Source organism: Lycium barbarum, chromosome 10 (assembly GCF_019175385.1).
Source record: "Lycium barbarum isolate Lr01 chromosome 10, ASM1917538v2, whole genome shotgun sequence".
Classification (NCBI taxonomy): Eukaryota; Viridiplantae; Streptophyta; class Magnoliopsida; order Solanales; family Solanaceae; genus Lycium; species Lycium barbarum.
This window is the reverse complement of record NC_083346.1, coordinates 122,642,280-122,669,011: the sequence shown is the minus strand read 5'-3', so window position 1 is coordinate 122,669,011 and position 26,732 is coordinate 122,642,280. Positions and strand designations below refer to the sequence as shown.

Below are 26,732 nucleotides of genomic sequence, written 5' to 3'. Positions count from 1 at the left end.
TTTTCTCTATGATGGGGAATGTCCCCTCATACTTGCGGCTGACACCCTTACTAAAAAATAAGGAAAGATTTTTGGCAATAGTGGATTTTTTTTTCTCATCCTTCTGCTTGGAAATTTAGTTTCATGATTGAGTTTCCCCTTTCTTCTACAGATGCTGGGGATCCAGCCCTCATAGGAAATTGCCTATGAGATCGCATTCCATCGGTTTTTTAAGATCCCTCTAGTGCTAAATAAAAAAGATCTTTGAGCAAGGGCTAGCTTTTCAACAGGCGAAGAAAGGCCTCACCAAACACTTCATGCCCAAAGGAAGAAGCAAATGAGCAATCGAGCCACGAGGAAACGAATAGTGATGCAATCACACACGTATTTGATGGCTTAATTTGAACAAAATACACAAATATATAGAAAACTTACAATGTATTTTCGTCACTCATGTATTTGAAACTAGATGAACTGATGAAATTAATTTGAACAAAATACACAAAAATATAGAAAAACTTACATAAATACACCACCAACCACAAATAATTGGTAGCTATATCATAGAACATACACAAATACATATATTTTTCATCTTCTCAAAATCCTAAAAAAACTTAGACCACCAAAAAAACCCTAGCCACAGAGCAAATGCAACTCGGTCCAAATTTATGGGCACTGGTCCACAGCCCAAAAGTCTTGGCATTTACAGCTACAATTTGCCTACAATGGGAGATAAGCCGTCAACCATAATGAATGATCATTCTAGTTGGAACATCATTCACATAAAAAAATGGAAAGGTTAATTGCCTTCTTATGTTTAATTTGTCCACAAAGCTTGAAATCATGGAAACCAAAAAAAAATTGAGAGAGGAGCGGCCGCCACCCGTCGTGGTGGTGGTTGATAGAAGGAGAGAAAGAATTTTTTAGGGATTTGAGAAATGAAAAAATCTGAAATGGGTAGTGAGTGAGAATAGAAAATGTTAAAAATTTATGAAAAAGGAGAGAGAATAATAATGTATATTAAGTGATTAATATTATTACCATTAAAATGGGGATATGAGATTGGGAGTGCTAAATTTTAGATGTATTTGTGCACCAGTAACTGAAAATTACTGTGTAGCTATATTAGTTAAATTCAAAAAGTATTTAGTTATTATTAGTAATTAAAACAAAAGGTAGTTAATATCACTAATTATGTACTAAAAGTAGCTATAACACGTAATTTTTCCATAAATATAATAAAATTGGTCCTTAATACTACAACAACAACAACCTAACGCAGACCTTACTCCTATCTGTTTCTGAAAGACCCTCGATTCAAAGAAAAAATATGACGAAAAAAAGTCAGATAGAGATAAGCAACGCGATATGAAAATGAAACTAATGAAAGTCGGAAAAAAAAGGCACTAGCTACCACAGATAAATAAGATAATTAAACTACAAAATTAGTTATTAATATATAAATATAATAAAATTGGTCATTACTGTATAAATATAGTAAAATTAGTCCTTAATGTATTTAAAAAGTGACCGGTTTGATCTTGAGTCCTATAAGTAAAAAGAATTGCTATTTTTGCTTTAAAATAAACGGAACCTTCGGAGGCATTTGTGTTTTGAGCTATGAAACTACAAAATAAAGATATCTCTTATATTGTTCAATCAGATTTCAAAATCCACATTAAAATTTCTAACTAATTAGAATTTGTGGTGAGTAAAGGCCACTAAAGGAGAAACCGGTCAAAGTGCATATATATCAATTTGTGATCACCATTCAACTAATCCCCGAGTGGGTGAAAACTATAAGTCTATACAACTCTGATACATTTTTAATATGCGGTGTGTCAACTTGAAGTTTCATATGACTAAAGTTCAGTCATTTTTACTCAGTCATATACATTTAATCTGAAGCTAGGCTTAACAACACATAGTTAAAGTTGTTTCAAAATGAATAAACGAGCAAAACTTTTTCCAATAAAATATCAAATAAATTTTTTATCGCAAATTAATTTTATAGAAAAAGAATTATATCTAGAAATCAAACTCAAAACTCTAATTAAAGAGGAAGGATCTTGGGGGTAGCTTATCCTAATCATTTCATTCTCTCTCTCTCTCTTTTTTTTTTTTTTTTTTTTTTGACAAACCAAATAATGAAAAGGGAAAAAAAAATTCCACTAAAATATCTACATCTTCCTCAAATCCACCTCAATTTTCCCTTCCTTTCTCTTTTTTTTTACTCTTTGCTTAATTTTCATCCAAGCAAAGTGTACTAAATTTCATCCCACAAATTTATTTAAAATATCTACTTCTTCCTCATCTCCAACTCCATAACCAACTATTGAAGCCAATTGAAATTCAGCCCAAAAAAAAAAAGAAAGAAAAATCATTTTCTTTCCTCATGATTATACATTATTGTTCTCATGTAACATTTTGCATATTAGTGCTATAATAAATTCACTATCTTTTTGTCCATGGGTGTAATTATACTTAGTTCCTCAGCAATATGCTGCAATAATTTCAATTGTTTATCTGTAACTGAAACTAGACAATCTACTAGTACACTACATTTATCATTTAGAGCTAAATGTTTTAGAAACTTGAATTTTTTCCCATGTGAAAAAACTAGGAAAAAACATGTGTCCGCAAAGTGTTTGATGAAATGTTCCAATGAATTTTTGTTGGTGAATGGGAAACCAAGAAATGGGGTTTCTTCTGATGAAGTATTGAGTAGTTTGAAGTCGATTTTGGAGCCAAAAAAGGCGTTATCTTTGTTGAATTGTAAGAAAATTAGGGGGGAAAATGTGGGTCCCACAAGGTGTTCGATGAAATGCTCGAATGAAGTTTTGTTGGTGAATGGAAAACCAAGAAATGGGGTTTCTGCTGATGAAGTATTGAGGGATTTGAAGTCGTTTTCGGACCCAAACGAGGCTTTAGCTTTGTTTAAATCCGTAGCGAATATGCCTAGAGTTGTGCATACTACAGAGACATGTAATTATATGTTGGAGTATTTGAGGGTTAATGAGAGGATTAGTGACATGGCTGTAGTGTTTGATTTGATGCAAAAACAGATAATATATAGGAATTTGGATACTTATTTGATTATATTTAAGGGTCTTCATATAAGGGGAGGAATACGTGAAGCTCCATTTGCTCTCGAAAGGATGAAGAAAGCGGGGTTCGTGTTGAATGCTTACTCGTATAACGGGTTGATACATTTGATTCTTCAAGCGGGGTTTTGGCAAGAAGCTTTAAAGGTTTATAGAAGGATGATTTCAGAAAAGCTTAAGCCGAGTCTTAAGACGTATTCTGCGTTAATGGTTGCGTGTGGTAAAAGAAGGGATACTGAAACGGTCATGAGATTGTTAAGTGAGATGGATGGTCTGGGATTAAGGCCGAATATTTACACTTTTACAATTTGCATTAGAGTGCTCGGAAGGGCTGGAAAGATCGATGATGCTTGTGCTATATTAAAGAGAATGGATGATGAAGGTTGTGCTCCGGATGTTGTTACTTACACGGTCCTCATTGATGCTCTTTGCATTGCTGGCAAGCTAGATATTGCTAAAGAAGTCTTTTTCAAGATGAAACGTGGGTCCCATAAACCTGATCGAGTGACTTACATCACTTTGCTAGACAGGCTTAGTGATCGTGGAGACTTGGACTCTGTAAGGGACTTCTTGGATCGGATGGAGGCCGATGGTTATAAAGCGGATGTCGTCTCCTTTACCATACTTGTTGATGCTTTGTGCAAAGTAGGTAAGGTCGCTGAAGCATTTGCTACATTAGATGAAATGAGGGAAAAAGGTATCTTACCTAATCTTCATACTTATAATTCATTGATTAGGGGCCTGCTAAGAAAGAACAGAGTTAATGAAGCGTTGGAGCTGTTTGATAGCATGGAATCTCTTGGAGTTGAGCTTACAGCTTACACGTATATCCTGTTTATTGACTACTATGGGAAATCAGGTGACCCTGATAAAGCACTTGAAACATTTGAGAAGATGAAAGCTCATGGAATCGTGCCTAACGTTGTTGCTTGCAATGCATCTTTGTATAGTATAGCAGAAATGGGAAGGCTTGGAGAGGCGAAAAGTATATTTGATGGAATTAAAGAAAGTGGCTACGTTCCTAATTCTATCTCCTACAACATGATGATGAAATGCTATAGCAATGCAGGAAAAATTGATGAAGCTATTAAATTACTCTCCGAAATGATAGAAAGTGGTTGTGATCCTGATGTGATCGTAGTCAATTCATTGATTGACATACTTTATAAGGATGGTCGGGCTAGTGAGGCATGGGCAATGTTTTACAGATTGAAAGATATGAAACTGACTCCTACTGTTGTAACCTACAACACTTTACTGGCTGGATTAGGAAAAGAGGGAAAGATTCGAGAGGCCTATGAGTTACTTGATAGCATGGCTCTTCAGGGGTGTGCTCCAAACACAATCACTTACAATACACTTTTAGATAGTCTTTGTAAGAATGGTGAGGTTGATACAGCCTTGACGTTGCTTTATCGAATGATAGGACCGGATGTTTTCAGTTATAACACTGTAATTTTTGGGTTGGCTAAAGAAAAAAGGGTAACCGAAGCATTTTTGCTATTCCATCAGATGAAGAAGAAAATTTATCCTGACTGTGTAACTGTATATGCTCTTATACCTATTCTCGTGAAAGATGGTTTAATTAATGATGCTGTTAAGGTCGTGGAGGGTTTTGTTAACCAGGCATTGAATAGGTTAGACAGATCCTTTTGGCCACAACTGATGGAAGGTGTTTTGGGTGAAGCTGAATTAGATCATTCCATTTCTTTTGCAGAAAAACTGGCATCTAATCGTATTTGCAAAAATGACTTAATAATAGTACCTGTTATTAGAGTTCTTTGCAAGCAAAAGAAAGCCCTTGATGCTCATGAACTTTTTGTAAAGTTCAAGAGCACATTCGGAATTCGTCCAACGCTAAGATCATATTATCCTTTGGTTGAAGGGCTTCTGGATGTTCATCTTAAAGAATTGGCGTGGCATCTTTTCAAAGAGATGAAAAATGCTGGTTGTGCTCCGGATGTTTATACCTATAATTTGTTTCTTGATGAACTCGGAAAGTCCGGGAAGGTTGATGAACTTTTTGAGCTGTATGAGGAGATGCTCCACAGAGGATGTAAGCCAATCGCGATAACTTACAATATTCTCATTTCTGGTTTGGTGAAGTCTAATAAAGTAGAGAGAGCAATAGATTTGTACTATGATCTTGTAAGTTTAGGGTTTACACCTACTCCTTGTACATATGGTCCTCTCATGGATGGGCTTTTGAAGGTTAAAAATTTTGACAAAGCAAAGGACTTTTTTGAGGAAATGTTGGAATACGGATGCCGACCTAATTCCGCTATCTACAACATTCTCATAAATGGGTTTGGGAAAGCCGGTGATCTGATAGCTGCTTGTGATCTCTTTAACAGAATGAATAAAGAAGGAGTTAGACCAGATTTAAAGACGTACACCATTCTTGTAGATTGCCTATGCACTGCAGGTAGGGGTGTCAAATGGGCGGGTTGGGCTGAATTTGGGCAGGTCAAATGGGTTGAGTTGATAAATGGACGGGATATTGACCCGCCCAAAACTTACTTGGGCTGAAATGGGCTAAAAACGGGTCATAACCAATTCTTACTAAGTTTTAATTTCTTTGATTGTTCTTTTATAATTTTTTAGTAGCTAATAACACTATTTTTTATCTTTATTATGGCTATATATAGCATATCAAATAAAAAGAATGTCTTTTTGAAAAATATTTTGACAAGATTTCTCATGGGTCAATTTGGACTGCATATCAGCCCAATATTTTGAAGGGCTGAGGTAATAAATGGGCGGGTCAATGACCAGCTCAAACTTAGGCAGTTTGGGCAGGTCATGTTTTCATGGGCTAATTTTGCCACCTCTAACTGTAGGGAAGGTGGACGATGCTCTGAACTACTTTGAGGAACTGAAGTCAGCTGGACTTGATCCTGATTTGATTTCTTACAACCTGATGATCAACGGTCTTGGGAAGTCCGGTAAAATGAAGGAAGCACTTTATCTTCTTGATGAGATGCAAAGCAGAGGAATTACCCCTAATCTTTATACCTATAATACCTTGATACTCAATCTTGGGATTGCTGGTATGTTGGAGGAGGCTGGAAGGATGTATGAAGAACTTCAGCAACTCGGTCTTGAACCCGATGTTTTTACATATAATGCTCTTATTAGAGGGTACAGTAAGTCTGGTGATCCAGATGGTGCGTATGCCATTTATGAGAAGATGATGGTTGGAGGTTGTAGCCCAAATAGTGGAACTTTTGCACAGCTACCTAATTAAAGCCGGACTTTTTAGGTTCTTCAAGTGAAACTTGTGAGAGCGAGTACCTAAACTCTGCCTTGGGCTGCTAAGGTACATACTCTGTTCCACCACTTGACGGAACCTGCTAGAGAATGTAAATCGTTTTTGCGCTTGTAGAATATTCAAAACATGCTAACCAAAAAAAAATTCAGGACATACTTGCTATATGTCTTCACGGGTTCGAGCCATGGAAACAACCTCTTGCAGAAATGCGGGGTAAGGCTGCGTACAAGAGACCATTGTGGTCCGGCCCTTCCTCGAACCCCATGCGTAGTGGGAGCTTAGTGCACCGGGCTGCCCTTTTTTTTTTTTTTTTTTTTGTAGTTGCTATATTTTGTTGTTCCTCAAATCATCCGGTACCCTGTTCTCAAATTTATCCCCAAGAGTGTGGCCTAGTGGTCAATAAAGTCGGAAGAGAACCATGAGGTCTCAGGTTCAATCTCAGCAGAAACAAAAACACTAGGTGATTTCTTCCCATATGTCTAAAAGCCTAGGTGGACAGAGTCACGTGGTACCTGTTGCTGGTGGGAGGTAGCAGGTATCCCGCGGAATTAGTTGAGGTGCGCGCAAGTTGGCCTGGACACCACAGTTATCAACAAAAGGAAAAAAGAAAAATTGTCTGTTTCCTTTTCCATTCTCAGAACATCAATGCGTACAAGCTAGAAGTTAATATCTTGTCAACAATGGTAGTTAGCTTGGCTAAACTTCTAACCTTAATTTCCTTGGTTCTTTTTTGCAGCGATTGCTTTTGCTGATCGGACGTTATTATTTGAAAAGAGAGGTAGAGTTTATTCACTCGTTTGCAGCTTTGAGATGCGTCTGCAAGGTTCTTTGGGCTCTGGTGCGAACCTCAAAGGCTTCGGATTTCATTTGTAAGGTGCTCTGTAAATCCCAAAATGTTGTCTATATAAAGTGTTAATATTTGATTGTTGTAGGTTTATACCTGTGCATCTTGTAAGAATGAGTGGGCAGTCTTAGCAATAACTGTAGCATATCTCTTATGCTTGGTTAGAATACATGGTGCCTAACTGTAGATAATCAAACAATGTGGAGGGAAAACTCTTACTAAAGTTTTGATTCGTTATTCGATTGGCAATGTTAGTCTTGCCAAGAAATGTAGAGTTCTCATTTACATTGTGTTATTGTATCTGAGTTTTTTCTGCTCCAATGTTTTGCCTCTGTGAACCCTTGGATGCATCTGTTAAAGGACCTTCCATTCCAGTCTTAAAAAGGTTACACATTGTGCATCGTAGAAGAGCTTCGCGTCTCTAACTTATAATCAAGTTAATTCAGTTTTTAGATTCGGTTTACAAGCTTTTTTTCAAAAGAAATAATGGTCAAAAACACAGCTGAAGTATGATTTTTTGTTAGTTTCCTATTTGAACTATCGGATGTTGCGTTACCTACCTAAACTATCACCAATTATTTATTAAAACACACCAAAACTATCAAGTGTTTGCGTTTCATACCTTAACTATTATCAACTATTTATTATAACACATCCGAACTATCAAGTGTTTGCGTTTCGTACCTGAACTATTACCAATTATTTATCATAACACACCTCGACTAGTAGCTGATGACGCTGGAAACTCGTAAAAAAGTGATATTCAGGCATGTCTTTATCTCTTAGGTTTTTTTTCTTAACTTTTTTTTTTTACAAGGAAAAAAAATCAGAAAAAAAAAATTAAGAGATAATGGTCAAAGACACGCCTGACCCATTTTTTTCTTAATTTTCCAGTTAGTTCCTTTAATTATTTGCGGGGAGTGTGTCATTTGGCACCATTTTTAAAATAAAAAAGAGAGCGTACACCACGCATCATCAGATACTAGTCGATGGGTGTTTTGATAAATAGCTGGTGATAGTTCAGGAAAAGCATACACCTGATAGTTCGAGTATAAAACTCACAAAACAATGATACTCCATGTGCGTTTTTGACCATTATCTCTTTTCAAAACCATCCATGCTTCCCCATTCTCTTATCCATGCTTCAGTGATTCCCCTTCTTTTTCGAGTCATTCATCCACCTCGGATTCCAACTGATAACCTTAAAATCCATCGACCCTGTTTTCCCCGATCCATTGCACTTTTCACCAAAACGTCTTTGTTGTCGGACATTAGGGTATATACACTTATATGATCCACTTAAGCAACCATTTACCTAATCAACAATTTAGGGGTGTCAAATGACGGGTTGGTCTCAATTTGGGTGGGTAAATATGAACCGAGTTAATAAATGAAAGTTTAGTTGGGCTAAGATGAATTGGTCAAGATGAATTAAACAATAGGTCATAAGCCAACTCACTCAATTTGTATCAAGTTTTAATTCCTTTATTTTCTTATTATTTGCTTCATTACCAAAACAAACTAAGAAAACTTTTCTTTTCTTAGATTATGGTTATATATAACACATCAAACAAAACAAAAGTTTTTTAAAAAAATGGCAAGACTTCTCATGGATCAATTTGGTCTATACATTTATCCCAACTTTTAGATGAACTGAATTTGACGGATCGAAATGGATTGAGTTAATAAATAGACGGGTCTTCTTTTCATGTGCTAATTTTGTCACCCTAATCATCAAATCAGCATGTTTCTTCCTTTTCTTTTAAGACTACTATCCCATCAAAAAGGGTAAAATGATAAATGAGATATTGTGCTCAATAATTAGAAGAAAATAAGGAAAGTAACGAGTGAGGTTTGCTCTAGTGGTCGAGATCTCCACTACCGACTAATTGTTTGGAGGGTAAGTGGTAACATTATGGATCCAGAATCCTGGATACTTTGATTTGATGGCATGCATGGAAGGAAGATGAACGAAATGAAAAGATCAATTTCACTCGACGTTTGATATCTGCTTTAGGGTCCGACTAATTCAAATTTGCACCGAAAAGTTCCATTTTGAGGCTAAAACACTCATGGACATGATATACAGAAAACATGAGACCCAACGTAGAAAGTGTTGCGTCCCCACAAAAATGAAATGAGTACGTTTCTTTTTTATATCGAGAAAATTTCCAAATGTAAGTGGTGCATGGTTGGTTTGAAAATCGATAGATCATCTGTGTTTGACTTTCTACTTTCTCCTGTGCATAACTTATCTATATCTAGTGTCTACACCGTTTCAATAAATGAATAGCGTACATATACATATACTTTTATCACTTAATCATTATTTATTCTATACAGTCTCACCTGATTTTTTTTTTTTTTTTATCAAGAATATAGAGTCTCACCTGATGAAATCACTTCGTTATGATAGGTTGATGTTATTTTGGTGTAAATGCGTATCTCATTTGCTTACCGCCAAAAACTCACAGTCAAAACACTAAACCATAATAAATACGTAAGCCCATGAAGGCATAAATGACTGAGAATACAGAGGCACAAACAACTCAACCAAAATCCAAATTTATTTAGCAGCTAATAATGGGAATATACCAACTATTTGAATTATCAACAGTATCTCACACTAATTCTTTCACTGCTTGATAGCAAAAAGTTGTAAAATTACCTTGTAAAATGGCACTTGTTGCTAATTACATTGGTAATGGATGGTTAATAACAGGGTAATAACTTATAGGAGTAACAACAGATTGGAATAAACTGAATGATCAGACTTTCAATTAATATACCAAAAAATAACTGTAACAACAAAATAAATTGTTCCTTTATATACAAAGTCACTGCAATGAGAACTTCTCAATCTGAATAGCTATTCATTGACTGTAGTTCTGTGATTGACAAAATGCAAAACAGTAAAAACTTCTCAAATCCTACAGCTATTCACATGATATTTGTATTACAATCACTGTAGTATCAACTTTCTTTACTGCATTTTTGCACTGCCAAAAATCTTTACTGAAAATGAATTATAAGACCTCTTTTTCAAGTTTTAATACAGCCATGAATGCTTCCTGAGGTACATCAACTTTACCAATAGCTTTCATTCTTTTCTTTCCTTCAGCCTGATAAAAAATACAGAAATAAATCATTAAGCAGAAATCATGCGACCCAGTTTATATACAACAAATAAATAAGACCACCATAAGAAATGACACGAGCTCGCAAGCACAAGCAAAATTTTGAACAATAAGCTAGGTTTACCATCTCACATATATTACTCCCTCTGTTTCAATTGAAGTGTCTTAGTTTGACTAGAAAAGGAGTTTAAGAAAATAAGAGAGATTTTTGAATCCTATGGCCTTAAACTAAAGATAATGTTGGAATTAGAGAGTTACCAAGCATAGAAAGATTAACAGACTAAAAAGGGAAGTAAGAGACTTAAAACGTATTTGTTTCTAGGAACAAGGATGCAAGGTACCTGTTTCTTGAGCAGTTTCTTTTTTCTCGAGATGTCACCACCTACACGAACGGAGATCGAATGTAAAACATATTAAGAGATGAAACACAATGTCACTATAAACATCATAAAACTCTAGATTATCATCAGCAGCAGAATGAATATTCTTACAAGGAACTTTGAAATGTATATCATACTGTTAATATCTTCCTGTAATCTTACCATAGCACTTAGCGAGAACATCCTTCCTGATAGCAGATATAGCCTCGCTAGCAATAACTTTCGAGCCAATGGTCGCCTGCCATGACAAATTAAGCAGTCACTTAAAACTAATATGGGATGAAAAGGAATAGTATGAAAGATCAAGACAGTTTTACTTAATGTACGTAATGACTTCCTATACATCATTTGAATGAGAAGAACAAATGAGAATTCTTTTCTCTTGTAATAGAAAAACATCGTGAAATATGAAAACTCTGAAAAAAAAAATCTATTATAACAAAAAGACAAAAGATGACCAACTAAAGAAAGAGATGTACTACCTGGATTGGTACTTTAAACATTTGTCTGGGTATTAGTTCTTTTAGCTTTTGGGTTAAAGCCCTTCCCACAGAATATGCCTGAAAAAATGCAACTGTTACTTCATAGCTGTGCCAAGGCAATAATTTGTCTCAAATAAAATGGAATAAACTATCAGATTGGTAAATGAAGTAGAAAGTCAAGATACCTGCAAAACTGTAGATTCAATGACTAATCATTTTTATTTTTGCACAAAGGTTGACGACTTAATAAACAGTCAAAAAGATTATAGGAGGAAATGACTTGGATTCCATCAATAACTAAGAGCAGAAAAAGCAATAAACAAATGCCTGCCAATCTATTTTCAGGTAGCTAGTGACTGCTCAAGTGGAAGACAAAAGTTATATTCTGTTAACCTATATTCATGAGGCATGCATGTGAAGTTCTTCCGAGTTAAGTGCAGTAAACTGTAGCTGACATGATGAATTTAGCTTTTACATTATTTCCATGAGAAAAAGCTCCAAGGATTGTCATGACAAAAATTCAACACCGTCACAACTGTAAAGCAAAAGTGCAGCAGAAGAACTTTATGCAGTAGGTTCTTTTCTCTTACATGAATTTGCTTTCCATTTTAAGCACAAACACATGTTACTCTGTCCTTCGTTACCTTGTCTTTATGTACGATTGTAGCCAAGGGTTCGACACAATCACCATTTATGAGAATATCAAGCTTTATCAGATCACTTTCTGTATACCTGGCAGACACAATATAGTGGACATCTCATAAGCAAGTTATCTGCATTTCCTGAACTTACAGCAATAAGGACGCTAATCAGACATTTCAACCAGTCAAGAGGGAAAAGAAGACATATATATATATATATATATATATAGAGAGAGAGAGAGAGATCAAACAAACGTTTGCCTTTTCCCTAAATATGGAAAAAAATCTAGTAATAAGTAAATGGAAACAAAACTGGGATTTAACTGAACACTGAACAATCATCTAGCTAGGGAATTGGAAATTCTTGCTACTTCTGTTAAGGATGCAAAGAATATGTTAACTAAGTTCCAATTATGTCTTACAATTAAGGATCGACGCAAAGAACTTTTTACGCATCCAGATATTCCATTGATTTAGCAGTGGATAAAGCTAAATGTTTAATTTAACAGTGAGCACTCATGACAAAGATACCAAACGTGCACCTGATTCAGAACATCAAGCTAAATGTGTGCCTTTGACACACGCAGCGGAAATAGTGAGAGCTCTCTTCAGATAGACATACCTTGAAGGTCACATGTAAAAGAGTTCGTAACTTTTAATTTGAAGGCACACAGTGTCAGAAAGGCTTTGAACCCACGGCATAACTGTAAGGCCTAGAATGTTGAAGTCAAAGTCGTGACACAAAAAAAATAGTGACTTGTCAATTTTGATGTCCGGAAACATAACTAGATTGCATCTGTTGCTTCTGGCCTTCTATGCAATAGCCAGTGAAAACTATCAACTAGAATATCTAACTACCAATTAAAATTTTACAATGTTTTCAGGGAACAACACTAGGGATCTTCTTTCTGCAACAAGATCATTTAGTTTAAATTAACAATTTCTTTTACGCAAAAGAAAAAGAAGTTCCCATAGGCTGATTTTATGTGGAAAAAGATTTCATAATGTTCTCCTTTATCATGCCTATTCCTCAGATATAAGAGGAAGAGGCTCCCTTACCGTGGGGAAAAAAAACAAATCAACTGAATATCCGTTACCTGAATTAATTCAATTGTTCTAGAAGCATGATTTCACTCTGTTTACTACAACAACATACCCAGTATAATCCCACAGGTGGGGTCCGGGGAGGGTAGGGTGTAGAGAGGCTGTTTCCGACAGACCCTCGGCTTCAAGAAAGCATTTCAAAGCATTTTGAACACTCTGTTTACTAAGAATTTAAATTGAAAACAAGACATGGAGTTAATATTTGAAAGCGTGTGTAAGTTCCAGATTATTAGGAGATCAAATCATTAGAGACAGACTTGACACTGCATATTACGTTGACTTACCCGATGAAGGAGTATTCCATGCTTGCATAACCTTTGCTTCTTGACTTTAGCTGATCAAAGAAATCTCCAACCATCTGATGAAGAAAATTGACACATCATGACCGGAAAAAGAAAGACCCAGCTCAACATTGATACACGTGCTCACGGAAAGACAAAAGAAAATTGAAATTATTCCTTTATTAAAAAAATCAACATGGGATCCTTAAAAAATGAATACACAACATAAAGTGTGAAGTACCAAAACAACTAGTGAGGAAAACGACAGCCACCAAAATTTTACATCCTCCAGACATGTATTTTGTACCCTATCCCTTTTACAATCCACAAGAGAGCTGCATCAGGGCACTGGTTAACTAGTTACAAAATAGTACCTCAGCAAGTGGCAATTCATACATGAGTGATGTTCTACTCTCGGTAATATATTTCATCTCTTTGAATATTCCTCGTCGATCTTGAGCAAGTTCCATAAGAGAACCAATGTAATCTTTTGGTGTGAGCAGCTCAATCTGTGGGGAGAAAAATCACAAGCAGATGCCGAACTAGTTAGAAGTGAGACCGCATAAGAAAGACAAATGTGACAAGAGTCGTGAATTCAGAGCAACCTTAACAATTGGCTCCTCAATTGACCGCCTTTTTCCGGGTTCAGGAAGCAAAGATGGATTTGAACATTCAACCTGGATAGGATCAGACAGATGCATGCATATAAAAACATAACATCAAAAGACAGGCTCCACTACAAAGTAGCAATACCGGAAGATGAACATAGCAATACCGGAAGATGAACATAGACTACTTTAAAGGATGAAAAACTTAAAAGATGAAAAACAACACTCTAAGTTAAAAGATGAAGTTTCGTCAAGTAGAATGACCTTTCTTTTTGTGCATCATAAGTTCCTCCTGTAAATTTTCAAATTACACAGACCTCCCTAGTCTTGTCTAACAGTGAAAAACTTCAAAGTCCCTTATCCCCGTATGTCCCAAACAATGTCAATATGAAATCACGCTTTTATTTTTGAAATAAAACTTTGCGAGAAAGGAGCATATTGGAATTTTCATAATGAAATCAGTTGATCCTGATGGCGCTTTTAAGGATGAAACTGTTATCCTGGTACATATCTTCTTCTTGAAATTTGTATGTTCTTTTCTTTATGTCAGGAGTTAGGTACAAATCGATATTTTGTACAAAAAGAACATAGCAACAGTATAGTCAATGTTGCACAGCAAGAATATTCAGGTTAAAAGACAGTACATATGAAGAAAAAAACAGCATTCAGTTAACCTATGGGGGAGGTCTCCAAAATGACGCATTAAACTAGAAATAGATAATTATACATGAAACTGCAGTAAAACTAGAATGGATCTTAATGCCTTGAACACAATCAACCCCAGGGTTAAACACTTCCCAATGACCTGTGCTTAGTAGATGGCAAGTATAATTACTAGCTCATTAACCTTTTCTCCAAAAAAATAAAAAAATAATAAGAATAATAATAATAAAGAGAGAGAATACTAGCTCATCAACCCGACAACCATGATAAATTTGCAAAAAAATGCAGCTAGACATAAGGGATAATGGGACTCTTAAAACAGCAGAAACTTTTTCTACTAATTAACCCATTTATCAGTCTCCCAATGACAACATCAAAAATCTGATAGTCCTTTCACTAGCGGTTAAAATAAGGAAGAAATTCTTGTACTGCCTTACTGGTAAAAGCTATCATATTTCCTATTATGCTATCTGGCATAGAGAGAATACAGAAGTCTATGGTTTCAAGAATGCAAGCAGATATTTCACAAAGTTGTCTAAACCTATATAATTTAAAAGAATGCCCGGTCAATTCTCCCCATACCAGAAATATGTACTATTATCCCATTTATGATACCCCTAAAAAGTCAGCATTTACAGCTAAGCTCTGACAATTTCATTGGAACAAAGAGGCACAATTCAGTATAAAAAGTTTGAGCAGAGGGAAAGAGATGTTACAGTTTCACCATCTATGCAGTTGACTCGGTAAACGACACTTGGGGCTGTAGTTATTAGAGACAAATTGTACTCGCGCTCGAGCCTTTCCTGGTGAAACAAAAGTTTATCAAAGCACAAGACAAGCACAGCCATCAAGGTAAAACATAACCAAGTTACTAGCAGTGAAGTTAAGACAAAAATTATTTCGACCTGAACAATTTCCATGTGAAGAAGACCCAAAAACCCACATCGAAATCCAAAACCCATAGCACTTGAAGTCTCTGGCTCAAACTGCAAATTTGGACTTATGAGAGAAAAATCTTTACATAAATTTGCAACTTCCAAGTATATGAAAAATATCCATAATAATTGCCACATCTCTCGTTATTTCTAATGTATTGTTACAAGTATAAAAGGAAGATAAAATGGTTCGACAAGAATATGCATAAATCTGCAGAATTTATTGAGTAATATTGGGCATAGTCATAATGGGGTCGAATACATGTGAATGCATAAATCTGAACAAAACTAACATTATATCGAAACATAGGGAGTATATCATAAAAGCCAGAGTAGAAAAAAAGACACATGATGCACAAGATTGTGAACACTGACTAAATAACGCTTGACAAGTTTTCAAAAGCATTGCTATGAGAAAGTTCAGGAACTCAACGGAAAACTGTCAGTATTTATATGGCAACTCAATTTTTATTTTACCTTTAATGCAGCATCATTAAGTTGCAATTTCTCCAATGCATCACGAAGCTCACTAAACCTGCAGGAATGTTGACAATATTTATAGTGGCAAATCTATCTGAATTCATGTATATATAAATAAAGTATATAAATAGAAATATACTGGTCGGCGTCGACAGGGAACAAGCCACAAAAAACCATTGGAGTAGCCTCCTTGTATCCCGGTAGTGATTGTTCTGCTTTTTTAGTGAAGTGTGTTATAGTGTCACCCACCCTAGCATCAGCTACGGATCTTATGGAAGCTGAAAGAAAGCCCACCTGAAATGATAAACTGAAAATCTTACAATCCCATCACTTAAAGAAAAACGACCTATTTAAAATGAAGTTTTGAAGGTACCCCATCATGATTATTGTTTGTCAAATCACTTATTAGTTTCTTTTGCATTTTTCCATGATTTGCAATACTTTGAAGCCATGATTTCTCGATAATTTTTTTCTAATGGTGGTGTCCGTGCCAGCTTGCGAGCACCTCGATTATTCCACCAAGCACTTGCTACCTCCTACCAGCAAAGGTACGAGTAACTCTGGCCATCAAGGCTTAAGTAGATGGGACGATATTACCTAGTGTTTTTTGTCACTGTTGGGCATGATTTCTCAATAATTAACTATAGAATCAAATCCATCTATCTTGGTTTTCAAGGTTGTAGCAGACTGGGAACTCTAAATGTAGAAGTGGTAAATAATTGCTTATTATGCTTCTGACAAGCGGTAGATCTTGTTCCGATAAATAAGAAGAGAGGTAGTAGATTAAATTAGTCAGATAAGATTTATTACCTCACCAGCATATAACTGATCAACTTGCAACTGGTTGGGAGATAAAACTCCTAATTCATCAGCATAATAATCCTGCATTTGTTGTAGTTGAGACTAAGCCAAGAGGCAATGTAATCTATCCATCAACCAAATAAGAGAAAACAGAAATGTCCAGAAAATTAAGAAGGTCATCTCTTGTAGATTGGAAAAGAATTAAAAAAAAATCTTGTAGATAAGAGGATTTAAGTAGAGACTGGTGCGGCACTCCAGAACAAGATGCCTTCAAAATTTGACACGTAGATCCAAATCAGAAAACGAAAAGAAACAAAGAAGAAGATAAACATAGAAATAGCTTTCCACCAGTAAGGCTGTATATCAGAATATGTCTAATTCTTTAGGACATCAGGAGGTCAATGATGTTACTTTATCAGATCCAAGGGGCGGTTGAAGGTTCTAGCAATGAATTACTAATTCTATGGGACGAAAGCGTACTATTTCTTGTACAAGTTTTCTTTCAACATACAAAATTATAGCATTGAACCCCTAATTGTATGAAGAAAAGGCTTATAATCTCTAAAAGATTACTTTTTCACACACAGGTTGAAGTTGTTGACTGCCCACAAACTGTTTTTGCCGTACATTCTCCTTGGATAGGAAATAAGGTCTTTCTTTACGAACAATAAGTCAGGCTATTATTTTATTTCATTTTTTTTTAAACTGGTAAAGTTAATAAGTCAAGACTATTATTCTCAACAGTGGAGCACATGGAATCAGCAACTATATCACAAAATGTTACTATGTTAGGTGATGGTTTTCCAAATGACCACTAGGTACAAAAGAAAAGGAAAACTATATGATTAAGAAACCATACCTTCCCACTGGCCATAAAAAGCACTCTATCACCTTTTTTAATAGTCCCATCAATGACTCGAAAATATACAATAACACCCCGATATGGATCATAGTAACTGCAAAGGGGAACAAATTCAGTCAGTTATGATGTGCTATCCCAAGTTTTTCATCAATACATGTTAGCAGCTCTTAAAATATTTTTACAACGTTAGTATTTCCCTTGCATTTGCATCAGTAATATTGAGAAGAGTAACCAGTATTAGCATTGCATATTGCAACTGCAAGATTCAAAGTTCTAATGACTATTTCCATGCATGAGCTTTCGAATATCTAGTAAACTAATGCTAGTAAATTCAAAGCACTATCAATCAGATATACCTGTCAAATATAAGAGCCCTCAGAGGCCTTCCAGCAGTATCACGTGGCGGTGGAATCCTCTGAACAATCGCATTTAGAATTTCAGTAATACCTATTCCTTCCTAGTGAGGAGAAAACACACATCAAATTCCGCAAGTTGTAGTAGGGATCAGTTATTCAATCACTACTTCACATTCTCCTCTTTGGTCAAAAGTAGAATCTGCCATGTATTCTTTGAACAGAAAGAATGGAAAATGAGTGTTACAAAAGAAATTACCTTCGCTGAGGTGTATATTGCATTGCTACAGTCCAGGCCAACAATCTATACAACAAGATGAGTTGACTCTATGGTTAATTGTGAAGTTACAGAAGCTTCAAGTATCTTTTTCCTTCAATTATATCCTGACAGCTATACAGCAAACCATTGACAGCAGAGCATGGAAAAACATGAATTATCAATAAAGGCGTTATAGTGGTCATCTACCCTTAGAGAAAATTTGCAAAAATTATGTAGATCAAGTAATACTGGTCACAACAGCATTAGAGGGGTAGCAGGAATAATAGCCATAGCATATTGATTTAGTGGTGCAGATAATCATAATGGTACCACAAATAGTATCTATAACTATAGTAACAGACACAAAATCCTAACTGTATTTATATCAACAACCAACCTCCTCTATCTCTTGACAAACACGACTTGGCTCAGCCCCTGGAAGATCAATCTTGTTCAAAACCTGAGGAGAAGAATCATCATTCTTGTAAATAATAAATAACTAAATATGTACGAAAACATGATTTGAAGATAACAATGACAAAGGCATGGGGCTTCATGATGGATAAGAAATGATGAGAGCAAAGATGCTCCTGCTTCCCTAGCATGATCTAGAGCACAGTAAAAACTCAGGAAACTAGTGTGGCATAGCTTTGAAATAATCAGTGCATCCAACCCAAAACCTTAAGGCAATGGATAGAGTGGCCCAGGACACTATAAATTCCTTCGGAAACCCTTATCAGGACAAGTGTAGCATTTCTAACACCCTCTGGAAACCCTTAAATGGAAGCTACATAGGTCTCTAGAAATTAGAAGCTCATATGACATGTAAAAGGTCAGAAAAGAAAATAGAAAAATAACTTTTAAGAAATTTGGTTGTTTAAAATATACAAGAGGGGCTTCTTAGTATATGTACAATAAAGTAGGTATTTAAATTCCTACAATTGAATACAGTATATTCTAAAATACTGTATATCCTATGGAATATTCTTCATAAGATTCTGTACTCAAGTTCAATTAACTTAAACAAGTATTGAATGCAGACACATTTTAATCTATAACTTCATCAATGCTTTTTCCTTTCAATAGTTTTGAAACACAAACTAAGCTCATTTAAAACCATCAATAATGAATTGCTTGAAACCATTAATAATAAATAAGTCTTGTAACACCAGCAATCAGCTGATATTTGCAACAATTGAAACGTATGATATAGTTATGTACTTAGTATGTAAGTCACGATATACCAATGAAAATGATACACATTAGCATTCCACCAACTTACCGGGATGATCTCAAGATTGTTTTCCAATGCTAAATACACATTAGCCAGGGTTTGTGCCTCTACTCCCTATAACATAAGAACTCAACTTTAAAATTGGTCACTGCAAAGAACTCCATTTATTGTATAAAATGAAATACGGCAATTCATATTCATTAACTATAGCAACTAATTAGAAGTGCAACTTCGAATCATCATATGTATGGTATGAATAGATTCAAAAATATACGGGATGTAAATGTTTTTAAACCTGGGACGCATCAACAACAAGCAGTGCACCTTCACAGGCAGCAAGAGACCGAGAGACCTGATATTAGTGAAGAATTAATATGGCATCAGATAGAAATCTGTTTTGTGCTTCACAGGAGATAATTCCACAAATCAATCACGTTCGCCACACTACAAATACATTGTGCATTTGGTCGATTTCGTCTGCTAATTTATAGCATATTGGGTGATTCCACTACGTTAGATGAAAGCACACGGATAGTCACTAGAAGACAAAGACCAATATTTAAGTGAAAATGCATTATTTACATCTCAAAGCCAATTATAATAGTCAGCAGATCATGTCAATGTTACCAAAGCCAAATTTAAGTAGGGTATCTTACAGTTGGACCCACATATATTCGGAAACGAACTCACTTGATTACCCCCCTATCACCCAACTCCAAAAAGAAGTTTTAAGAAAAGATCAGAAATATATCGACCTAAATTAACCAAGCATGGATGTGCCTAACATGGTATTTATACTCCCTCCGTCCCAATTTATGTGGTGGTGTACTGGGAATGGAGTTTGTTGAAGTGTGTGACCATCTAGAGAGAGCACACTTTTATTATTTAATTGTATTCTCAACACGCCCCCTCACTTGCGGGCCTGATTCTTTTTCATGGCCAAGCACGTGGAAATTCTTTTTGATAATGGGTGGTGGTGAGATTCAATCTTAGGACCTCTACCTACTCTAATACCATGTTGAAGTGCGTGACCATCTCATCTTAAGCTTTTAGAGAGAGCACACTTTTATTATTTAATTATATTCTCAACAGAGTTTAAGAAAGAAAGAAAGGCTTTTGAAACTTGTGGACAAATTAAAACAAGTCATAGACATTTGTATGGCTATGAATCATCTCACTAAGTGTAAATGGAAAATTTAAAGTTAAATTATTTCTAAACAGGAAAGTATGACATTCTTTGTGGGACAAATTAAAAATGAAAGTATGCCGCATAAATTGGAATAGAGGAAGTATTAGAAAAATGCTAAAGCAACACTGTTGGTCTTCAGTAAAAGTTGTACATCATAGTAGGCTTAACTTCTCCGATCTCCTTTTCTTTCATTGAATCGTTTCAAACGGGCCAAATTAACAACCATTAATAAGTGGATTATGTCATGGTGAAAGCAACTTAAAATTTGAATCCTTGATGAGCTATTCGACACACAAACCAAATGAAGTTATTATAAAAGATACGCTATTTGTTTAAGTTATGACCAGGTTCAGCTTTGTTACATGAAGTATTCAAATATAAGATGTTGATGCAATCATTTCACATATATAGGAAATTTCTTCTGTTATATTGTGTTACAGGAGCAAAACAAATTCCTTGCTGTTTTGACAAAACAACAACAATATGCATTCTACTTTATAAGATTGGGAGGGTTGGACACTACTGTAAATTGAGGGTTAGAACAACACTTTCATGTTAACACCCTTTCTGCCACATACCTCATACGAGAAGTCTACATGACCTGGAGTGTCAATCAGGTTAAGGCAATATGGTTCATTTTCATAAACGAAACGCATTCGAGCAGCCTGCAACAAAAAGCTACATAAATTTCCTCGGTTTGCATCAGAATGATCAATACTGAGACAAAAAAGGTTTCAAAAGCATATAAAACTTCCTCAAAACACAGACTGCAAATAAGAGCCATGCACAACATTGCTTTCTTCCTCATGCAAAAGTAATAGACTAAAGTAGTGAAGGTCACAATACATGTTACAGGAATTGCTCTTATCCTAGAAGCCCATATATGAGACAATTGCTCATCAAAGAAAAGAATTCTTCTATCGCACTGAAATCCTGTAAATAGCAAGGAAAGACTACAGCATGTAGCCAAAAGTATCACGTTTTACTGTCAACAAGCATCAGTTTCTAGGTTCAAGTAGTAGTACTATATACTTCATCAGATAACATAAATAAGAAATCCTAAACGCATTCTTGTCTCTATCTTCATAAATCCTGTTGGAATCAAACAAGTTAACAACTATACCAGAAATCTTACTAAAAACTCACACTAAAACCAAGTAAAAGATATTTTTTCCTGGCTGGGGTTCTGGATTAATAATCAAAACGCACCTGTAATTTGATAGTGATGCCTCTTTCTCTTTCCAAATCCATATTATCCAGAAACTGTTCCTTCATATCTCGGCTCTCTACTGTCCCCGTCATCTGCAGTAACTTATCCGCCAACGTTGATTTCCCATGATCAATATGCGCTATTATGGAGAAATTCCTTATATTCGATATGGGCACCTACATACATACAAAATTGAAAACGCCAATTCATCCACCTAATGAAAACATGAAATTTCACAAAACAGAGAAAAAACAAGGGATTTAAGTTATATACACTAGTCAGTGTAAGGATTTTTTACATTAAAAATGACTTTTTTCTTTTTTTTTTAATAATTGTGGTGTCTGGGCCAGCTTGGGCACAGCTCAACTAATTCCACAGGGTATCTGTTTCTATTTTGGACGCACCTCGACTAATTCTACGGGTACTTGCTACCTCCCGCCAACACAGGTACAAAGTAACTCTGTCAACCTCAACGCACTTCGACTAATTCCACGGGTATCTGCTTCCAGCTTTGACGCACCTCGACTAATTTCACGGGTACCTGCTACCTCCCACTCCCACCAACAGCACAGGTACCAGGTAACTCTATCCACCAAAAAATTCACCTAGTATTTTTAACTCCACTAGAATTTGAACCCGACACCTCATGGTTCTCAATCCACTTTATCGACCTCTAAGTCACACCGTTAAGTCACTAGCAATGAATTTTAACCTGTGATAGCAAGTAACTCACCATTTTTATCTAATAACCATTTAATGCTTATCAAAAAAAAAAAAAAAAAAAAAAAAGGCAAAATACACATATAGACACTTAAACTTGCCCTCTACTATCAGTTCAACACTCGCAACTTACAAAATAATCATCTAGACACCTCAACTCGTCTCCACTGTGTCAATCGAACACTCCTAAATTACAAAAATGATCATCTAGACACCTCCAAATTTATGTGCCACGTCAAAGTTGAACAAGGGAGATATCCAGAGTTGCAACAACTATAGAGGTATCAAGCTGCTAAGCCATACTATGAAAGTGTGGGAAAGGGTGGTGGAGATGAGGGTGAGGAAAGGCATGTCTATTTCAGAGAATCAGTTCGGATTCATGCCGAGACGCTCAACTACAAAGGCCATCCATCTTGTGAGGAGACTGGTGGAGCAGTATAGGGAGAGGAAGAGGGACTTACACATGGTATTCATCGACCTAGAAAAGGCTTACGACAAAGTTCCAAGAGAGATCCTATGGAGATGCTTGGAGGCTAAAGGGGTACCTGTGGCGTACATTAGGGCGATCAAGGACATGTATGAGGGAGTCAAAACCAAGGTAAGGACATTAGGAGGAGACTCAGAGCACTTTCCAGTTATGATGGGGTTGCATCAAGGATCAGCTCTTAGTCCGTTTTTATTTGCCTTGGTGATGGATGGATTGACGCGGCAAATTCAAGGTGAGGTGCCATGGTGTATGCTTTTCGCGGATGACATAGTCCTGATCAACGAGACTCGTAGCGGAGTTAACGCTAAGCTGGAGGATTGGAGACAACCTCTGGAGTCTGAAGGGTTTAAGCTGAGTAGGACCAAGACAGAGTACTTAGAGTGTAAGTTTAGTGAAGCACCTCAGGAGGCTGGCTTGGAAGTGAGGCTTGGTACCCAAGCCATCCAGAAGAAAAGTAGTTTCAAGTATCTTGGGTCTATTATGCAAGGCAGCGGGGAGATTGACGATGATGTCACACATCGTATTGGGGCAGGATGGATGAAATGGAGGCTTGCTTTCGGAGTGCTATGTGACAAGAAGGTGCCACCACAACTTAAGGGCAAGTTCTACAAAGTGGTGGTTAGACCGACTATGTTGTATGGGGCGGAGTGTTGGCCAGTTAAGATTTCTCACGTTCAAAAGATGAAAGTTGCTGAGATGAGAATGTTGAGATGGATGTGTGGCCACACCAGGAGTGACAGGATTAGGAATGAGGATATTCGGGACAAGGTGGGAGTGGCCTCGGTGGAAGACAAGATGCGAGAAGCGAGATTGAGATGGTTTGGGCATGTGAAGAGGAGAGACACAGATGTCCCAGTGCGGAGGTGTGAGAGGTTGGCCATGGATGGTTTCAGACGAGGTAGGGGTAGGCCAAAGAAGTATTGGGGAGAGGTAATTAGACACGACATGGCGCAGTTACAGCTTACCGAGGACATGACCTTAGATAGGAGGGTTTGGAGGACCCACATTAGGGTAGAAGGCTAGTAGATAGTCTCATTATCCTGTCTTATTAGTAGTCGCATTATCGTAGTATAATTTCTTGTGCTCTGATTTATGTTATTATCTGTTATTTCCTGTGCTTTGATTATTCTATGTTATCTGTGTCGCTTGCGTTACTTCATTTCCATATCGCTTTGAATCTCTTAGCCTTATCTGACCTCCTTTTATGTTTTTTATTGAGCCGAGGGTCTTTCGGAAACAGCCGTCCTACCTTGGTAGGAGTAAGGTCTGCGTACACTCTACCCTCCCCAGACCCCACGTTGTGGGATTTCACTGGGTTGTTGTTGTTGTCGTCGTCATCGTCAAAGTTGAAGTGTTAAGGCCAAAGTTAAGGTGTCTACCTATTTATTATGCCAAAAAAATTAACTATGTTTCCCTATATAATTATAAATATTGTTTAATACGATCAGTAGTAAATAGAAATAAAATTCGAAGGAAAAAAAAAAAAGAGGAGGCGCGTGAAACACACCTTTAAGAGACGGTCTTTACCGGCGGCGCGTGCGTTGAGCTCAATGTCAGTTGCAGCTGTTTGACAATAGACACGTAAGCTATGACGACGTCGTAGTATTATGGACTGAGCTCCATTATTATAATGATGATGAGTTCTATTAGCATTTGGATATTGATGAATGAATTTGGGGCGGCAAAAGTTATTTATAGCAGCGGCCATTTCGAATGGCGCACTGTTAGACAGTTAAGAGGAAGAACTGCCTATATCTTCGTGTATCTGTTTTTCAGCCACAAGATGAAACGATAGAAAAATTATCAATCATAATTCTAATTTTTGGTCTTTCTCATTTAGATAAAAATATTTACTCCGTTCACTTTTACTTGTCCACTATTTAATAAATAAATTTTTATTTTTACTTGTCCACTTTCACATATCAAGAGAAATAATTTATTTTTTCTGTTTTGCCCTTAGCATTAATTACTCGTTCTAAATTATTTTTCAAATTCAATGCAATTATACATGAATTAATATGGATATCATGGTAAAATATGCACTTCATTTATTATTTCTTAAGAATTGTGTAAAGTCCATAGTGGACAAGTAAAAGTGAACGGAAGGAGTACTTCCTCTTATTCAAATAAGTGTCCGTTAATTTTTTTTATTTTGGTTTAAAATAAGTGGTTACTTAAGTAATTAATTATTTTCTTTTAAATTTACCCCTATTTAGATAAGTGAGGCTTTATGTAATAAAAAAAAGTTATATTAATTAGGTAGTATTTAATTAAGGATAATTTAATTAAAATATTTATTTTTGTCTAGGAGTTATATTTTCTTATGGGTTGTGCTAAAAGCTAAGTGTATACTTATTTTGAACCGGAGGGAGTATCATTTTAGTCCTTCACACATAGAAAATAATTATATTTAGATTATTAGTAAAATTATATTACCTTCAAGTATAAAGTAAGAAAAAAATATAAAATTTTCCTAATATGTAAGTAATAAAATGATTAAAAAGTTAATAATTGGTTAAATTTTTAAAATTAAGATGACGAAGGATCAATTATATACATCTCAATTAATTGAAAGTTAAATGCACTAAGCTAATTAATTTGCAAATTCAGAAGAATCACAAATTGCAAATTGATATCCGATATCAACAAGCGCTCCTAATATTGAATTTTAGTAAATGACTTTCTTTTTATTTATTTTTTGTAGCTTATGAACCTTTTAGATCACAGTTTATAATATCTTTTGAGTAAATAGAAAGTTTATGTGAAAACAATAGAACAAGGTCTAGAATTTTATAAGTTATTACAAACATTAGATGATAATCTAATGTTTGGTCTGTGAGATTGAGCAATATAGAAGCAACTATTAGACTTGTGGGAGTAATTTTTCAAGGATTATATTTGCATACCTTTTTTTTTTTTTTTTTTGCATGGATTGTCCTTCAGAGGTGCTGGTCTTTATTTTTTCCCCCCTCAAATTACTGGTCTTTAATCTTTGTCTTTCGCTTAAAAAAGTGGCCAAAAATAGCCCAAGGTTCTGAATTCAAACTCCCGGTCAGTAAAAAAAAAAATCGCAAGGAATGGCTTCGCGAAAATTCTGCCTTATACGAAATTTTGCAAGACAGATTTTTTTTTTTACTCTGTCGGAATTCTACAAAAGTTAGGCCTAATTTTGCTACAGACCTCTGCCTTGAAATTTTTCTTCTTTTCACTGAGTGGGGGTAAGAACCCAGAACCTCGAGGTATTTTAGGTGAAGGAGAAAAACTAAAGACCACCCCTGAATAAGGGAAATCGTGCAAATTGTCCTGTACATAATTCTTAAAAATATGGATAAAATTTAAATGAAGGCCTAAAAAGTTACATTCCCATAAGGGAAAATTACATAGGGTGCCTACTTAAGACTCTTTATTACAAAATATATAGATAGTTTTGCTTATTTACAAAATATAATGATATATTACGAAACATGACGGATTTTCATATATTTTTCGTTTTTTTTTTCAGAAAATATATTAATTTTTTAAAATAATTTTTATATTTTTTTAAGATAATTTTTATTAATTTTTTTTTTGGGCTCAAAGACTTAAAAAATTACCTCAATTTTTTGTGTATGAAATGTGTATGTGTGAGCGAAATTTTTAATATAATTTTCATACACAAAATTGTGAGCGAAAACTTTAAGCCTTGAATATTATATGAAAGTTGTT

General features: G+C 35.6%; 2 protein-coding genes across 4 annotated transcripts; one reads left to right on the top strand and one right to left on the bottom strand.

Moving 5' to 3' along the window:
* The first annotated feature begins 2,145 nt into the window (after positions 1-2,145).
* LOC132613793 (pentatricopeptide repeat-containing protein At4g31850, chloroplastic) lies at positions 2,146-7,506 on the top strand. 3 transcript variants are annotated; one of them, XM_060328022.1, is made up of 3 exons: positions 2,150-5,142; positions 5,927-6,405; positions 7,094-7,231. In XM_060328022.1, the coding sequence occupies exons 1-2, from the start codon at positions 2,451-2,453 to the stop codon at positions 6,331-6,333; spliced, it is 3,099 nt and encodes a 1,032-aa protein (XP_060184005.1). In that variant the 5' UTR covers positions 2,150-2,450; the 3' UTR covers positions 6,334-6,405; positions 7,094-7,231. The 3 variants fall into 3 exon arrangements, with proteins under 3 accessions (XP_060184006.1, XP_060184005.1, XP_060184004.1); XM_060328021.1 differs by having other exon boundaries at positions 2,153-5,511; XM_060328023.1 differs by lacking the exon at positions 5,927-6,405 and having other exon boundaries at positions 2,146-5,142; positions 7,094-7,506.
* A 2,497-nt stretch (positions 7,507-10,003) lies between these two features.
* LOC132613488 (translation factor GUF1 homolog, chloroplastic) lies at positions 10,004-24,811 on the bottom strand. Its single transcript, XM_060327520.1, has 22 exons — positions 24,535-24,811; positions 21,820-21,996; positions 21,189-21,275; positions 19,717-19,773; positions 19,470-19,535; positions 18,585-18,647; positions 18,188-18,232; positions 17,932-18,032; positions 17,573-17,669; positions 16,723-16,794; positions 16,052-16,206; positions 15,910-15,967; positions 15,403-15,483; positions 15,214-15,300; positions 13,832-13,903; positions 13,601-13,735; positions 13,230-13,303; positions 11,845-11,932; positions 11,201-11,278; positions 10,881-10,956; positions 10,680-10,720; positions 10,004-10,323 (listed from the first exon to the last, which is right to left on the bottom strand). Exons 1-22 carry the CDS (start codon positions 24,733-24,735, stop codon positions 10,228-10,230), a joined length of 2,007 nt encoding a protein of 668 aa, XP_060183503.1. The 5' UTR covers positions 24,736-24,811; the 3' UTR covers positions 10,004-10,227.
* Between the last annotated feature and the right edge of the window lie 1,921 nt (positions 24,812-26,732).

What these genes read in the sequence shown, in the direction of transcription:
- LOC132613793 (XM_060328021.1), top strand. Translation starts at nt 2,451, where the DNA reads ATGGGTGTAATTATACTTAGTTCCTCAGCAATATGCTGCAATAATTTC. An exon ending in AGATTGCCTATGCACTGCAG is followed by an intron (nt 5,512 to 5,926) that starts GTAGGGGTGTCA and finishes CTCTAACTGTAG; the next exon opens with GGAAGGTGGACGATGCTCTG.
- LOC132613488 (XM_060327520.1), bottom strand. Translation starts at nt 24,735, where the DNA reads ATGGCCGCTGCTATAAATAACTTTTGCCGCCCCAAATTCATTCATCAA. An exon ending in GTAAAGACCGTCTCTTAAAG is followed by an intron (nt 21,997 to 24,534) that starts GTGTGTTTCACG and finishes GTATGTATGTAG; the next exon opens with GTGCCCATATCGAATATAAG. An exon ending in TTGTTGTTGATGCGTCCCAG is followed by an intron (nt 19,536 to 19,716) that starts GTTTAAAAACAT and finishes CTTATGTTATAG; the next exon opens with GGAGTAGAGGCACAAACCCT.